The sequence below is a fragment of the Mobula birostris genome, chromosome 22 (genome assembly GCF_030028105.1).
Source record: "Mobula birostris isolate sMobBir1 chromosome 22, sMobBir1.hap1, whole genome shotgun sequence".
Classification (NCBI taxonomy): domain Eukaryota; kingdom Metazoa; phylum Chordata; class Chondrichthyes; order Myliobatiformes; family Myliobatidae; genus Mobula; species Mobula birostris.
The window spans coordinates 42,542,132-42,560,367 of record NC_092391.1 but is presented as its reverse complement, the minus strand read 5'-3'; the positions used below and the strand labels follow the sequence as shown (position 1 = coordinate 42,560,367).

General features: G+C 42.9%; 1 protein-coding gene across 1 annotated transcript in view; it reads right to left on the bottom strand.

The window, feature by feature from the left end:
* bspry (B-box and SPRY domain containing) overlaps nt 1–18,236 on the bottom strand; it is a 43,274-nt gene that overhangs the window by 12,015 nt on the left and 13,023 nt on the right. The window contains exons 2-5 of the mRNA XM_072240558.1: nt 10,787–10,885; nt 8,424–8,654; nt 8,308–8,333; nt 1,662–1,786 (exon numbers count right to left, since the gene is read on the bottom strand). Of these exons, the coding sequence (XP_072096659.1) occupies nt 1,662–1,786; nt 8,308–8,333; nt 8,424–8,654; nt 10,787–10,885 (481 nt within the window). The remainder of the gene's footprint in view (nt 1–1,661; nt 1,787–8,307; nt 8,334–8,423; nt 8,655–10,786; nt 10,886–18,236) is intronic.

The following is an 18,236-nucleotide window of genomic DNA, read 5'->3' as shown; positions in this document are numbered from 1 at the left end:
GTTCCCTTTCCTGTCATATGCTTCTATTTTCCAATTTTTTTCCATCCTTAACATCTCCCAGCATCTTAGATTCCCCTAGCTTTTAACCTTCCAGGAACATGTAGGCCTTAAGGTCTGGATATTGTTCGTTTGAATGTTTCCCATTGTTGATATGAATTTACCCACAAGTAGGTGCTCCTAATCTACCTTTGCCAGGTCTTCCCTTATCTTAATGAAGTTGGCCTTCCCCCACTTTAAGGTCATTATTACTGGTCCTCTATGCTTTTTCATAACCACATTAAAAGAAATAGGGCTGTGGTCACAATCTCCAAAATGATCCCTCTACTTGACCAGCTACAGTCCCCAAGATAAGGGCTAGCAATGCTCCTTCCTTCATTAGTCTATCTGCATACTGTGTCAAAAAGCTCTCCTGGACACACTTAGCATTTAACATGAAGGCAATCCCGGTTAATGTTTGTGAAATTGAAACCCCTGTGCAATAATTATTTTTACTGCTGGTTTCTGATATGTCTGCCTATATATCTGCTTCTCCATCTCCTCTTTACCATTGGGAGGTTTATAATGCACTGGGAGGAAAGTGATGACGCCAAACATGAGGAAGTCTGGAGATGTTGGAAATCCAAAGCAACACACACAAAACGCTGGAGGAACTCAGCGGATCAGCCCTGAAGAAGGGTCTTGGCCCAAAACGTCGGCTGTTTATTCTTTTCCATAGACGCTGCCTGACCTGCTGAGCTCCTCCAGTGTTGTGTGTGTGTTGCAAGTGATAAAGCCATTTTTGTTTCCAATCTCTACTCCTTTGGCCATGTTTCAGGAGCCTACCAGGATATCCTCTCGCAATACTGAAGTAACGCAGTCTTTGACTAATACTGTACTGTAATCTCTGCTCCCCTTTTACACCATCCTCTGCCTCACCCTAACCTTCTGTACCCTGGGATTCTGAGTTACCAGTACTGCATGCCCTTCAACCATTCTCAGTGACGGCAACAAATTCCGAGCGTTAAATAAAGCCTTTTCTTCATCAAACTTACTCATACATTCTTCTGAGTCTCCTTTACTGTCATCAATCCTTCCTAGATTGTTCCGACAATATTCCAGTAATGGCCTAGCTAGCGTCTAGATATTGCTGGCTCGGCTTCTTCACTCATTCAATGCCTAATAAAGTTAACCCTTTCACCTACCAGCTCTATAAACTTCCGAGAGCTATGTCACACACTGCGAAGTTTTCTCTGTTCCTCTGCATCCTCAGTGCTTGCCTAACCTCAGTAATAGTTACTATGAGATCACCAAGTTATCATAAAAGGCCACTACTGTTGTGCAGGAAGAAAGCTTGATGTCCTTATCTGGTATGACCTATATACAGCAAAAGCCCAATCACAACGGGATGTCGCTAGTCAAGTGGAGAGATCATTTTGGAGATTGTGACTACAACTCCATTTCTTTTAATGCAGTTATGAAAAAGCATAGAGGACCAGTAATAATTATTTTAAATAGGGGGAAGGCCAACTTCATTAACATAAGGAAGATGTGTCAAAGGTCAATTAATAGCATTTCTTTACTATCCTTTGAAATAGTTGAGTGACTACTCAGTTAAAGTAATTCACTCTGTTAGAACCCCTACCAAGTTACCGATATATTATTATGGATGAACCCTTACTGACCTGCAACACAGATCATGACCGCAGATGCCCAAAGGCTACTAAGGAGGTCGCTGTGAGCACAGGCAAGGTTGAAGTTCAGTTTGTTTGAGTCCTTGGGTTCCAGAATCCCCTCTGCTTCCTCCGCTCTGGAACAAAAGAAGAAGCCTACTCAGAACAAGGGCAACAGAAAGAAGAACTTGCATTAACACATGACCTTATGGACATCCCAAAGAGCTCTACGCCCAAGGAGGTAACTTTGCAATGTAGGTAGTGTTTTAAAAGAGGAGACAGTGCAAGCACTTTGAGATCATGATCTGAAAATATGCTGAGGACTAGACAACCCATTTCACCAATGTTGGTTGAACGAGAAAGATTGGCCAGAGCTTCGGGAGTGAGTTCCCCGGCTTTTCTTTTCATCAGATCACAAGTTAACTTCTACAAGAAACCAACTCTATCAATGCCACAAATAAACTTCTTTAGAGCAGGACTTTAACTCATGCTCTGGCGCGGCTGGAACTATACTATGAGCACTGAGAATCAGGAAAAGTATCAAAACCCCAAAAAAAAGAGAAGATTTACTGGAATGCTATCAGGAATGAGAGGCTTTTGTTACATGGAGATTAGTGAGCAACTAGTAAACGCTGGTATACAAGTGACATACAATATCTAGCATGGGGAACACAAATAATAGACGGGCAATTAGCAAGAAAAGTGATACGTTGGTCTTTTAGATCAAGAATTGGACAACAATTATTCCCAGTGTACAAGACTGTTTTATTCTCCACACCCCAGGGGCACATTAACCTTGGAAACCCATGTAGGAACTTCATCCTGGAAATACAGTGTTGACCTCATAGGAGGGATTTTGTGAGTTGGGTCTATGTTCACAGGAGTTTGGAAGATCAGCTCCTTGAAGCATATTCCATCCAGAAAAGGCTTGGTGGGGTAGAGCTGAGCCTCAGGTTCCTCAAACATCTTCTTCTGAGCCAATACTATTTCTAGTTTCAGGTTAGTTAGCCGGCAGTGAAGGGGTGAAGGTATATCTGTATAACACCACTATCAAATAGCCAACTATCATTATCAAATAGCCCACAACGTGATCAGAGGTTTCATCAGTCACAGCCAGAAGAACATCATCTTGCACCAAGTAACTGCTGAGACAGCAGCCCAACAGGTTTGATTCACAGCTTCAATCTTGCTCATCGGGTTTGAAACAGCAGCCTTGATGTTGGGTGGAAGATGAAATGTCCCCGTATTTATGGACAGCCTTTACAATTGTGCTGTTTAATCAATTGTGTTGCACAGTCTTTCTCCCGAAGTTGCACATCTCTCCATTAAATTGCAGCCACTGTCATTTGGTCAGCTGTTTAAGGTCTTCTCACGGTTTTTTCCAACCCTCCTTACTGTTTTCCACTATTTGAACCTTTGGGTCATCAAAGGATTTGGAAATGTTCTCATGGACACCAATGTCTAAATGACTAATGTACATCAACAAAACTAAGTTGTACCAGACAGAACACCATCGTAACATCCTCCAGTCTGATAAACAACCATTCCCTCTACTCTCCTTTCTGCCTTCGAACTAATTTCCTATCATGATTGGTGACCCTTTAATTCCATGGCCCTCGGATCTGCTAACCAGCCTTCTAGTGTGCAGTTTATGAAACGCCTTCCATAAATCCATGTCGAAGACACCCACTGCAATCCCCTCATTCACTTCTCTTTGCCTTAAGCCCATCACCCCGAGTGGAGCATAGGCCACCAACAATAGCTTGCCAGAGTCCCCTGTCCCGGGCCAGACTTTTGAGTTGTCGCCAGGTGTAGCCCATCTTCTTGGTGCATTCTTCCTCTCGTTTTTATGTGATGGGGTTGCTAGCCCCATGTACAAAACTCCTCCTTTAGCAGCCGGGCCTGGGACTGTCCATGGCAAACTTCACTCCTCTTTCACCTAATAAATTTCGAGTTAACCAGATACAATTTACCTTAATCAAACCCACGCTGGCTCTCTGTTATCAACTCAAACTTCTAATAATATCCCTAATTATTGTTCCTGAACTTCCCCACACAAAAAAAAACAAAGATAAACTAACTAGTCTGTATTTACCTGGCACATCCCCACAACCTTTCTGGCTCAGATCATTACCTTTACAGATACCACATGGAATGGCCTAGTTAAGATTTCTACTGCTATGATATGAGGGAGTTTATGTTAGCAGTTTTTTGTAAAAGCAGCATGCCATGGTGAAAAGTATGTTTTGGCTTCGGCTAAGATAATGAATCGTAAACACAAAATACTCCGCAGATGCTGGGATCAAAGCAACAATCACAACACGCTGGAGGAACACAGCAGTCGACCTGCGTGTTGTGAGTGTGGCTAAGATAATGAGCCATGTTGTCTAACTTAGCCAGTCAGGATTGTGGCATGTGAGGAAAAGTTCTAGAGAGCTGTGGGGAGGAGTTTTCTAAAGTATAGTAGTACGGTTTGGGGTCTTTTGGTGGGAGCTACGGAGCTGGACAGAAGCTACGGGAGCTACGGACTGGACGGAAGGGAAGATGCTGTTGGAAAGAGAGACCATGTTGCAAGAAGTGCTTTGTACAGATGAGTGGCTCCAAGGAGGAAGGGCCAATACTCCTGAGAGAGAGCAACACACACAAAATGCTGGAGGAACTCAGCAGGCCAGGCAGCATCTAGGAAAAGAGTACAGTTGACGGCTCAGGCTGAAACCCTTCAGCATCTGCAGATTTTCTCTTGTTTTCTCCTGAGAGAGAGAGACCCAGTTTGCTTCAGGTGGTCTTTGAGGGAAGTTTGGAATGTGGTGGGTGCTTTCACACAGGCAGTGGGTCCAGCACATGAGTAACACCCCGAATACTCCAGCATGACCTCCAGCGGTTATGTGTACATTGAACTGGGTTAACTGTAGTGGGCCCTTTTATTTTCTCTTAGTAACTGTTTAATAAAGCCAAAATTGTTAAATATACTTTCTTTACAATTGTATGCAGAGTATGATCTATCATTTCTTGCCGACCAACAATTGTGTATGGGCAGTATTTACTCAGCATTCACTCAAATCGAGGTTTCTTTAATCGAAACATCATGACGTTCCTGTTTGGTTGAACTCCAAACCATATCGACCCTAGACGTATATTGTTTATGAAAGGTGGCCTTCTCACTGCTAAATCACAGGGATGTTCGCAGAGTTAGCTATCGGGCCCAGTTTGCGTACGAGCCCGGTGAGAAGGTTACACACAGATTGTACTGTGGAGAACAGTTCCTAACATTTTGGGATCATTTTGGAGTCTTCAGCAATTCAAGATGTTCCCTTTGGACACTTCCTCCAGTAACCAGACGAGTAAAATTAATTTTGTATTATCTGCATTTCTTTGCCCGTGTTTCTCAATAATAAAAATATTCGTGAAGGAAGCAGAGGTGTGAAAATTAACAGTCTGAAACCGCCAGCAACAAATTTGTTCTGGAAGAGCAATTCCATGGTTAAAAACATAATGGTCTCACACCATTGATGGTGGTTATGATAAGAATAGCCATGCATTTAAAAAGACTAAATTTGGTGGAGATGGTGTGACATAGATCAATATCCTATATTTCAACAAAGGTTACAAGTACAATGTTAACTATAGCAAGTAATCTGCTCCAATAAAATTCAATGTATCATTTTAGGATTGAAATAATTTTGATTGAGTGTTTGTAGAAATTTAATCACGGCAAATGGTTGAGTACTACAAAACCATTTAAGCCAGTTTAGGACAGAGGTTGGAGGTTGGGTCCTGACGAAGGGTTTCAGCCCGAAGCACCAACTGTTTACTCTTTTTCATAGATGCTGCCTGGCCTGCTGAGTTCCTCCAGCACTTGGTGTGTGAAGCCAGTTTAGGAGTTGCACCAACTTGCCAACAGAGGGAGCTGAGGAGAGGACAACGGGGCCCAGAAGACAGAAAGCCAACACTGACGTTCACCGGTTCTCATGATGAATGTGATGATGAGGCAAGCTTTTTCTCTCTCATGCCAGCCTCTACTTGGAGAGTAAGAGGGAGAGGGTAAATACCACAATAAGTGACAGGGAAGGGTAGGCAACACTGTGAAACTTAAACCACAGGAGGGAGAAGGACATCAAATGCGGCTGGAAGGTCAATGTCTCAGCGAAGGACACCCTTTGGTCTTCTAATCACAGCGAGATATCTGCAAGGGAATCCTGCATACTGGCTCAATAGACAATAGATGCAGGAGTAGGCCATTCAGCCCTTCAAGCCAGCACCACCATTCACTGTGATCATGGCTGATCATCCACAATCAGTATCCAGTTCCTGCCTTATCCCCATAACCTTTGATTCTGCTATCTTTAAGAGCTCTATCCATCCCTTTCTTGAAAGCATCCAGAGACTTGGCCTCCACAGCCTTCTGGGGCAGAGCATTCCATATATCCACCACTCTCTGGGTGAAAAAGTTTTTCCTCAACTCCATTCTAAATGGCCTACTCCTAATTCTTAAACTGTGGCCTCTGGTCTGGACTCACCCATCAACAGGAACATGCTTCCTGCCTCCAGCGTGTCCAATCCATTAATAATCTTATATGTTTCAATAAGATCCCCCCTCAGCCTTCTAAATTCCAGCGTATACAAGCCCAGTCGCTTCAATCTTTCGACATATGACAGTCCCGCCATCCCAGGAATTAACCTTGTGAACCTACGCTGCACTCCTTCAATAGCAAGAATGTCCTTCCTCAAATTTGGAGACCAAAACTGCACACAGTACTCCAGGTGTGGTCGCACCAGGACCCTGTACAGCTGCAGAAGGACCTTTTTGCTCCTATACTCAATTCCCCCTGTTATGAAGGCCAGCATGCCATTAGCTTTCTTCACTGCCTGCTGTACTTGCATGCTTGCTTTCAGTGACTGATGTACAAGAACACCTAGATCTCATTGTACTTCCCCTTTTCCTAACTTGACTCCATTCAGATAATAATCTGCCTTCCTGTTCTTACCACCAAAGTGGATAACCTCACATTTATCCACATTAAACTGCATCTGCCACGAATCTGCCCACTCACCCAGCCTGTCCAAGTCACCCTGCATTCTCATAACATCCTCCTCACATTTCACACTGCCTCCCAGCTTGGCTCAGTCCAGGCTGTTGGAGAACATGCTGGGGAATGCGCTGAAAATCAGTGCAACCAGTGCTCAGCCTCTGTGGGGAAGGTCCTCAATCTCGGCTCCTTCCACTAGCACCCACGGAGGGTCAGAGTTGGGTGGGGAAGCCCCTCGAACAATCAAAGAGTGTCTCACCTCAAGAAGCCACCTGAGAGTCAATGGTGCTCTGATTTTTTCCCTCGTTCATTAAAGTTTACATTATTGAACATATCAACCATGAATGTAAAGGTTTTTGCACTGTTTCTACCTTTGTATATATATTTTCAATCATAAATAAATAAATTCTATTTTTGACATTAAAAATTCAAAGGGAATGATTTGCAGGATATGAACTTGCACCCTTAGTCAGGCTATGGACTCACAATTCCACATTCAGGTTTACTACACAGCTCAATGTGACATTTCCTTAATGATTCAGGGCAAGATTAGAATTTATAAATCGGTGCATATGAGAGTCAGTCACATTGCTTTGCAATGGATGGTGTCAAGTTTGGTGCTGTACTTATCTGGGAGAATATTCTATCATGATCCTGATAGATGCTTTGTAGATGGTGGAAAGGCTTTGGGGTGGAAGAGGGTCAATTTCTTACTGCAGGATACCTACCATCTAAACCTTCCAGAACCACAATGTTTTCCGGCTTGTTCTATTAACTTTCTGCTCAATGGTGACTTCTCAAGGTATCTATGGTTGGAGCAGCAAAGGCAAAGCCATTGAATATTGAAAGGCTAAGAAATTATACTCACACCTGAGGTGCAAGTAACCTGGCTTTAATATTCTTTGACAACACTGTCAACAGCCTCCATTAATTTACTGGCAATCGAACGACAGCCACCTAGCCAATAATTAGCCACAATGAACTTGTGATGGAGATCAGTTCTGAGGAAGAACTGTTACTCAGGTGGCTGTGGAGGGCAAATCATTGGCGATATTCAAGGCCAAGGTTGATAAGTTCTTGATTAGTTAGGGTATCAAAGGTTATGGGAAGAAGGCAAAAGAATGGGATTGAGAGGAATAATAAATCAGCCATGATGGAATGACAGACCAGACTAGATAGGCCGAAAGCCTAACTATGCTCCGATGCCTTGTGGTCTTATGACCTAAAACATTGATTGGCTTCACTTTCCACAGATGCTGCTCGTCTGTCTAGGTTCTTCCAGTTTTTCCACTATTTAGTTTTCCAATTTAGTGGATGGGACTGACCTGGGCAATTCTCCACATTACCCTGAGCCACAGCACACTACAGAGTTCAGACAAAGCATATCACAATTCGAGAGTTCAGAACAGGTGCAATGTTACATCAAGAGTTCAGATAAGGTCTGTTGTTATCAAAGAGATGAGAGAAGGCAAAGCTCTGTTCAAAAATTCTAACATGAAAGAGAACTATTTGAGAGCTACCACTGGTTCAGACAAGGTGCAATGTCAGCTTCTTTATCTCAAAGACATTCACAAATTATCTAAGAATTACTTGCAGGGTGAGTTCAGTTCATTGTTATTGGCTGGACATACCTTTCAAATATTTCCTTCTGGTGTTTCTGCAGGGTAAAAAAAAAGTGAATTCAGTTCATTTGAAATAGAAGCAAGTCATAAATCTGACAGAACACTATTGGAAAACTTCCACTGACCATAAGCACCCCATCATCCATTCTGGTCAGTGTGTCCACCAAATAATTTTTAATGTCCACTAGCTTTTGGTGGGCCTCCGTCCAATAGGTTTTTTGGGTTAAGATGCTCTGCTGCACTCGTTCCTCTTCATCGTGGATCGCATCCAACACTCGCTGCTCCTCATTCTCACAAACATCACGAATGAAGTTCAAGCGTTGGATGATCACCTCCCTGGAGCCACTGGCACTTTCCTGTCACCAGAGAGGAGTGAAGGTGTCAGTGAGGATAAGCTGCAGCTGTTCTATTTAATCCAAGCAATGATAACCTTAATCACTGGAAGTCATCAAGAGCAATTTTAAAAAATCAATGTGTAACACTCTGCTAAAGGTTTTACTGCTAATGTTGTAGAGTATTTTATGTAATGGTCTTTCTGCAGAAGCAGTGTGTTCTGCTGGCAGGGTTTGGGTTACCGTTAAAGATAAGGGACGCTTAGGAATGTGTGATATCCAACCAGGAGAGTGGAGCTGAGAGAAGTTTCTAGAGAAAGCTGGGGCAGCAGTTTTTGTGTGGCGAACACTGAGGTGGGTCAAGGTCTTTATTTGGCGTGAGACGGAGAGAGAAGGGGCTCGAGAGAACTGGCCGTAGAACTTGATCCAGCGGTAACCCAGAGGGGAACTTTTACCAGGAAACACTGAATAGGAGTTGATTCATCGAAACAATGGCTTCTGGAAGATATGAGCTCCGCCGTGCACGTGACTGTTTAAGTATAATGGACACTTTTTGTTTTCTTTTCTTTCCTTGAATAACCGCTTAGGTTAACATTCTTAAATATACCACTTGATAATTATCTGCAGGGTACGAGCTGTTATTTCTTGCTGATGGACGATTGCAGGGGGGCAGTAAATCACATAGCATTCACACAAACTGGGGTTCAGGTGGGCGAGACATCCCAGCCTCAGGGGTTTGGCAGGACCAAAGTGGTATACACCTTAGACGTACGAAGGCTGAGAAAGGTGTGTTTCTCACCGCAGAGTTCTGTGGCTGTTGGGAGCTAACGAGCCACACTTCCAGACAGGATCAGTAAAAAAAAGGGTTTCAAATGCAACAACTTCACATGTCCCACTGGCACACTTCCACGCAAAATTGAAACAATCAGCTTCTGCGACTTCATCGGAGTAGGTGACTTAAAGTCTGGACAAAGGCATTGGTTTGAAGGAGAATTGTAAGAGGGATATAGAGATGAGAAGGGGGAGGTGTCAGAAAGTGATTAGAGCACAATGATGAGAGTTTTTAAGTATGTGCATTTTAGGAAGAACTGCCATTGTAGAAGTCAACTCCCGTCACTGCAATCAGCATTAACAATGAAAAGCAGCCACTGAAATCAAAGGCAGCTATAGCTATTGACAGTGAGAGGTATCACATCCCCTCTATTTGTGCTCTGAAGATAGTGCTTGGATATTCCAGCAGGTAAAGGCACTGATCAGTGTTCTCCCGAAATACTAAAAAGCAGAGAAGCAGGCATCGTGGTCTCAGCTGGATATTTACAACTGCGACGAGGAGAACTTTACTCACACAAGTGGGTGTGAATCTCTGGAATTCTGAAGTCCAAAGGTTTGAGGGTGTTGGTCCAATGACTATCTTCAAGACAAAGGCTAATAGATTTTTTTTTGCACTGGGGGAACAATGGAAATAGAGATTGGGCAAGAAAATGAAGTGAGTTGGGTTAGCTATGGTAGGTAATTTTACCAAAGGAGAGGGAGGTCTCAAGCTTCTCTGATGAAAGATCATGGAAACCTTGGTAATTTTAAGCTCATCGCCTTGGCTTTACCCTCTGAGGAACAAGAGATTCTACAAACACTGTAAACCTTGAGCCACTCAGAAAGATGCTGATGAAGTCAGCAGGTAAGTCAGCTTCTATGGAGGGGAATAAACATCCCGATGAAGGGTCTCGGCCTGAAACACTGGCAGTTTATTTCCCTCTGTAGATTGACGCATGACCTGCTGAATTCCTGCAGCATTCTAGGTGGGTAGCTTTACCCGCTGCCTACTGAGGTCACTGGGAGCACGTGCAAACTCCTCACAGACAAATACGTGACTGGCATTGCACTCTATCTCAGATTTTCTGCCAGCAAGCTAGATTAAAATTGCTCCCACAGCACGGGAAGCCAACAAGAACAGGGCCTTAGAAAGGAATATCCACTTCGTCCCACTCCTGTTCTTTCTCCTATCTACCTGTGATTCCCCAGCAGACATCAGCTACAAAATAAATCCCATTAAAAGGTACAGAATAATTGCCTTTTGGATCCTGCACAGTACATTCTCTGTATGAGGAAGAATTTTGCCCACAGCAAGAAGCGGTTTTTTTTTGATTGAAGATACTCACCTTTACACGGTGATCTTTACTGTCCAGGGTCTCTGCCATGAACCTCTGCACAGAGGCTATTCTCAGCTGCAATTTTTCACAAACATCAACCATCTTATTCTGTGGCCAAGGGAGGGGGGGGTCGTGGAAGTAAAAGAAAGGGAAAATAAAACAATTATTCACCAAGTTATACTGAAAAGGTGTTTAAACCACAAGATTTAATTCAACACATATCCTTTAAATTCATGGAATGGTAAGAGGTAGCTAATTTTGCTCAACGGTAGCTGAAGTAAAGTGTTACTTTCCTCATGGAGTCATAGACATAAGCACTATGGGATTAGAAACAGGCCCTTCAGCCCATCCAGTCAGGCTGGCCTATTTTTCTGCCCAGTCCTATCTACCTGCAGGGGTCATAGCCATCCATACCCTTCCCATCTATTTATCTGTGCAAATGTTGCAATTAAAACTGTATCCACCACTTCCACTGGCAACTTGTTCCACCCTCATTCCTCCCTCTGAATGCAGTAGCTCCCTCTCAAGTTCCCCTTCCATATTTCACCTTTCCCCCTTAACCCATGGTACCTCGTTCTAATCTTCCCCAACCTCAGTGGGAGAAACTTACTTGCATTTACCTTATCTATGCCCCTGATAACTTTGTATATCTTTATAAGATCTCCCATTATTATTAACATTAGTTACATCATATAAAAGAAAGGTGGTATAATGGCTAGATTATTGTGCAAGTAATTCAGATGCTTGAACAAATAACACAGAGATACAGGTGCAAATGTGAAAGTTACAGCTAATTAATTAAGTAATCTGGATTCCCTCAGGTGAGAAATGGAAACACAAGCAACTGGTTCCCTCAGTTATCATCATAACAGTGTCACCTCACGTAGTAGAGTTTTGCATTCTCTGGGTAAAGAAGTTTCCCTTGAACCTTAGAGTGGGGAAATTGATGGTAATTGCCTATCCATGGTCTTTTGTTTTGATCTATCCTGCAAGTTCATTGATCATCGGTCATTTTCAACGCCATTACAATTCTAAATTCACCTATCAGACCATCCTTCAGTGGTTCTCCTTCAGCTTATGAGCTTTTTTCATGTTCATGCCAGACGAGCAGCGAAAGGGAACAGGGTTGGAGGGTGCTGACTCCATTTATCGATGACCACAGTTCTGGTAGTTGTCCAGTTCCCAGCAATTCAGCCCAGTCTGTGTGTGTGAGTGAACAACGGGCATCATTCCAGCAGGGGGACACACGACTCTACAGAAGATGGAATCTCACAGGAGCTAAGTTTAAGGGAAGTGTTTAGTTGGGAAGTTCTAATCAGCCTGAGTATAAGGCAAGATTTATGGAACAGTTGAGTCTTTGAATGCCAGCTCTTTTGTATAATAGTAATCCATCAGGACATTAAAGTAATGTACTATAAATAAAAGGGAAATATACTTAGATTACCAAAAGGCATGTGAGATTATTGGAGAAAGTATAAGGTCATGGTTTGTAAGATAACATACCGGTGAATACAGACGATTGACAAGCCAATGGAAAACTGAGAAAAGGCATCAATGGGTCTTTTCCTGGTTGACTAGATGTTCGGATTAATGCACAACAGGGTTTGGTGTGAGGCCTCAACCTTTTATTATACAACACACATTTACAATCTTCCAGTTTATGGCAATCATTCTATAATCTGTGGAATGCTGGAAGATGACAACCAATTTCCCCACTGTAACCTATTCTGGACAGTGGGTCCTCACATCTTATTGAGCTTTCAGCATGACTTTGTATTTTCTTCAGTTAAATATGGAGTACATTTATGTGGAGTGCTGCCACAAGAAAGCAACATTCATCACCAATGACCTGCTAGCCAGGCCATGCCTTCTTGTCACTAATGCCATCAGGCACGAGGCACTGAAGCCTTGGGTACCACCACCATCAGGCAGGAGATATAGAAACAACAGGAATTCTGCAGATGCTGGAAATTCAAGCAACATTCTAGTTCTAGTCCTGACAAACAAAATTCTAGTCCTGATGAAGGGATTCGGCCTGAAACGTCGACTGTACCTCTTCCTAGAGATGCTGCCTGGCCTGCTGCGTTCACCAGCAACTTTGATGTGTGTTGCAGGAGATACAGAAACCTTGGATAACATCCCACTAGTTTCCAGTTTCCTGATCCAGAATGGATAACTTTATTCAACACTACTCTGAACTGATTCTACAACCTACTGACTCATGTTATCAGTATTATTTTTTATTTACACAATTTCTCTTCTTTTACACATTGGTTGCTTGTCAGTCTTTAGCTGTCAATGTATAGTTTTTCTTAAAATTATATTGTATCGTATATTTTTTCCTGCAAATACCAGTGAGAAAATGAATCTCAAGGTAGTATACGCTACTTTGATAATAAATTTTCTTTGAACTTTGAATGTTTGTTTAATTTCTCTATCATTCCTTTACTCCTCAATATATCTACTGTTCTGAGGAACCCAGTTATCCTTTCACATACGTACAGAAATTTCCAGTTTGTTCTCACTGCGTTACTCCCATATTCTGCTTATCAGTGCTTCGGCCCTCCCTTGCACGATCCTGGAATTTTCTCATTCCCAAGTCCACTACGTTTTTTGGCAGTTCCAAGTCTGTCTGCTTGATCTAAAACTCCCTCTTGATTACAAAATTGGACCACTTTTCCCGTTTGTTTTATGTTGTTATTTTAAGGAGAAATACATGATTTCTGGACTCTGCATTATTTCTTTAAAAGTTAGCCATTTCTTGTTTGCTGCCGTACCCTGTTAATACAATTTCCAAATCTACTGTTGGCATCTCGTGCTCTTTTTGCTTTATTTAAATTTCAGACTCTGATTTCAGACTGCACTAAACCAGTTTCAATTTTTATACAGAATGTAATTCTACCAGGTGATGATCACTGTTTCCTAAAAGTCCCTGAACCATCAATAACCCCATTTCCATTGCATAAAAATTTTGTGCTTGTCAGTGCCCTACCGTTCACTGTGTAAGACCTACCCTTGGTCCTCCCAAAGTGCAACACCTCTCGCTTGTCTGCATTAAATTCCATCTGCCATTTTTCCATCTGGTCCAGATCCTGCTACAAACTTTGATAGCCTTCCTTGCTGTCCACCACACCCCCTATCTTGGTGTCATCCTCAAATTTGCTGATCTAGTTAACTACATTATCATCCAGATCATTGATATCGATGACAAACAACAAAGGACCCAGCACCAGTCCATTGGTTCATCAGTATGCTGATCTGGATTTACATGAATTTACCCTTAGTAAGTAATAGAGATTACTTGATTGAAGATTGATTTTCGGAATAAAGACACCTTCTCTTCACTGCCTTTACCCTACTCTGCAATATCAGGGCTCCTCGGCCTCCACTTCCATTTTCCGAACCTCATCCAAACGTTAAAATTCCTTAAAGATTTAATTTCCAAACCTAGTCTCTCTGTCAAAGAGACATAGAAAACTACAGCACAGAAACAGGCCCTTCATCCCATCTAGTCTGTGCCAAACCATTTAAACTGCCCAGTCCCACTGACCAGCACCGGGACCACAGCTCTCCATACCCCTCCCGTCCAAACTTTCCTTAAATGTTGGAATCAAAATCGCATCCACCACCTACACTGCAGCTTGTTCAACACTCACACAATCCTCTGAGTGAAGAGGTTTCCCCAGATGTTCCCCTTAAACACTTCTTTCACCCTCAACCCATGACCTCTAGTTGTAGTCTCACCCAACCTCGGTGGCATTTACACTATCTATATCCCTCCAAGTGAGTCCAAGGATCTTCCATCCTTGGACTCACTTTACAGCGCACGCTGTCGGAGCAGTGCTGCCAGGGTAATCAAGGACACGACCTACCCAGCCAACACACTTTTCATCCCTCTTCCCTCTGGGAGAAGGCTCAGGAGCTTGAAGACTCGTACGGCCAGATTCGGGAACAGCTTCTTTCCAACTGTGATAAGACTGCTGAACGGATCCTGACCCGGATCTGGGCCGTACCCTGCAAATATCCGGACCTGCCTCTTGGTTTTTTTTTTGCACTACCTTACTTTCCATTTTCTATTTTCTATTTATGATTTATAACTTAAATTTTTAATATTTACTATCGATTTGTAATCCAGGGAGCGGGAAGCGCAAAATCAAATATTGCTGCGATGATTGTATGTTCTAGTATCAATTGTTTGGCGACAATAAAGTATAAAGTATAATCTTGTATACTTCTATCAAATTTCGCCTCAATCTTCCATGTTCTAGGGAATAAAGTTCCAATGTATTCAATCTTCCCTTATTACTCAGGTCCTAGAGACCCAGCAACATCCTTGTAAATTTCTCTCTGTACTCTTTCAATCTTACTTACATCTTTCCTGTAGGTAGGTGACCAAAACCGCACACAATACTCCAGATTAGGCCTCACCAATGTCTTATACAACTTCAACATAACATTCTGTCTCCTGTACTCAATACTTAGATTTTTGAAGGCCAATGTGCCAAAAGCTTTCTTTACGATTCCAGCTACCTGTGACACCACTTTCAATGAATTATGGACCGGTATTCCCAGATCCCTTTGTTCTATGGCACTCTTCTGTCCCTACCGTTCACTGAAAAAAACCTACCCTTGGTCCTTCCAAAGTGCAAACCTCACAATCACCTGCATTAAATTCCACCTACGATTTTACAGCCTATTTTTCAAGCTGGTCCAGATTTCACTGCAAACGTTGATAGTCTTCCACGCTATCCACAACTTTGCAGATCCAGCTGACCACATTATCATCCAGTTCATTGATACAGATGACAAACCACAACTGATCCAGCCCTGATCCCTGTGGCACTCCACTAGTCACGGACCTCCAGTCAGAGAGGCAACCATCTACTATCACTGCTACCACTCACTAGCTTCTCCGACAAAGCCAATGTCTATTCCTACTTACCGCCTCATCTTGAATGTCAAGTGACTGAACCTTCTTGACCAGCTCCCATGTGGAACCTTGTCAAATGCCTTACTAAACTCCATGTAGACAACATCCACTGCCTTGCCTTTACCAACTTTCCTGGTAATGTTCTCGAAAACCTCTATAAAATTGTTAGACATGACCTACCACACACAAAGCCATGCTGACTATCCCTAATCAGACCCTGTCTATCCAAATACTCAAATATCCAGTCCCTTAGTATACTGTACCTTCCAATAACTTTCCCACTACTGATGTCAGGCTCACCAGCCTATAATTTCCTGGTTTATTCTAAGAGCCTTTCTTAAACAGCAGAACAACATTAGCTATCCTCCAGTCCTCTGGTACCTCACCTGTCACTAAGGATGATTTAAATATCTCTGCTAGGGCCTCTGCAATTTCTGCACTTGCCTCCCACAGGGTCCGAGGGAACACCTTGTCAGCCCCTGAGGATTTGTCCACCCTGATTTGCCTCAGGACAGCAAACACCTCCTCCTCTGTAATCTGCACAGGGTCCATGACGTCACTGCTGCTTTGCCTCACTTCTACGGGTGCTGTGTCCGTCTCCCGAGTAAATATAGGTGCAGAAAAAAACACTTAAGATCTCCCCCATCTCTTTCAGCTCCATGCATAATTGCCATTCTGACCTTCCAGAGAACCAGTTTTGTCCCTTGAAATCCTTTTGCTCTTAACACATCTGTAGAAGCTCTTCAGATTGCCTTCATCTTGTCTGCTATAGCAACCTCATGCCTTCTTTTTTAACCCTCCTGATTTCTTTCTTAAGTGTTCTCTTGCATTTCTTATACTCAAGTACCTCATTTGTTCCTATCTGCTATGCATCTCCTCCATTTTTTTTCTTAACCAGGGCCTCAATATCTCTCAAAAACCAAAATTCTCTACACCTGTTATATTTTATCTTTTATTCTGACAGGCACATGCAAGCTTTGTACTCTCAAAATTTCACTTTTGACGGCTTTCTACTTACCAAGTACACCTTTGCCAGAAATCAGCCTGTGCCATCCACACTTGCCAAATCCTTTCTGATACCATCAAAATCGGCCTTTCTCCAATTTAGAATTTCAACCTGAGGACCAGTTCTATCCTTTTCCATAGTTACTTTGAAACTAATGATATTATGATCACTAGATGCAAAGTGATCCCCGACACGAACTGTGACCAGCCCCGTCTCATTCTCTAATAGCAGATCAAGTATCACACACTCTCTCATTGGGACTTCTATGTACTGATTAAGGAAACTTCCCCGAACTCATTTGACACACTCTACCCCATCTAGTTCTTTTACAGTATAAGAGCCCCAGTCAATATGTGGAGAGTTAAAATCACCTACTATCACAACCTTACGTTTCTTGCAACAGCCCGCAATCCCTCTACAAATTTGTTCCTCTAAATCCCGCAGACTGTTGGCGCAGACTGTTGGGGGGTGGGGTCTATAACATAATCCCATTAACGTGGTTATACCTTTCTTATTCCTCATTCCTACACATGAAGCCTCACTGGATGAGTTCTCAGTCTGTCCTGACTGAGCACTGGCGTGACATATTCCCTGACTAGTAACACCACTCCTCCCCCTTTAATCCCTCCAACTCTATCACGTCTAAAGCAACAGGATCCCGGAATATCGAGCTGCCAGTCCTGCCCCTCCTGAAAGCACGTCTCAGCAATGGCCACACTATCATCATTCCATGCTCTGAGCACATCTTCCTTTCCTACAATACTTCTTGCGTTGTAATACAAGTAGCTGCTCAGCACCTTGATTCCTGACTCTGTCTGTGGTCTTAACAACACCTGTCACACATTTAGTTCCGTTTGTTCCATTAATTCATATACCTCGAAGTGAATGTTGTATGTATTCAGATGTGCCTCTCTACCACCTGTCCTAATTCCAGGTATACACTCATATGTGCACTCTCTGTCCCTTGCTGGTATACTCTGGTTACATTACCCACGTGGATACCCCGCGCTGTCACTTTATCCATTCATTTAGCCTTACTAAATATTCCCTCGCGGGGACTTCCACCATTTCTATCTGCTTTAAAACCTTCCCTACAGAGCTATCTACTCAATCCCGTTCGTCACTGGTCAAAGCTCATTCCAAGTTAGGCCCATCTGAACAGCATTCCTTTCACACCAATCCTTGACCCAGCCACTCGAACACTCCGATCTCACTGGCTTGCTTTGAACTTTGAACATTTTCACAAATTTACTTCGAACTTTGACCTGAGTTCAATTTGTAACTGATTTCAGAAAATGATCCACTGACTGCTGCTTTTTAATTTGGACTGAAACTACCCTTTCTGGGTCACTGGACTCCAAGCCCACTCTAAACGCCAAGGGGAAGTCCTCAAGCCTGGCCCCAGGCTGACAACATTGCCTCTGTCACCCACACACACATTTCAGGGAATAGTGTCTATCCCAGAATACTTAAGTTGCCTGGTTTCAGCTTTATTCTCTTACTCTGTTAACCAATTAGAGCTG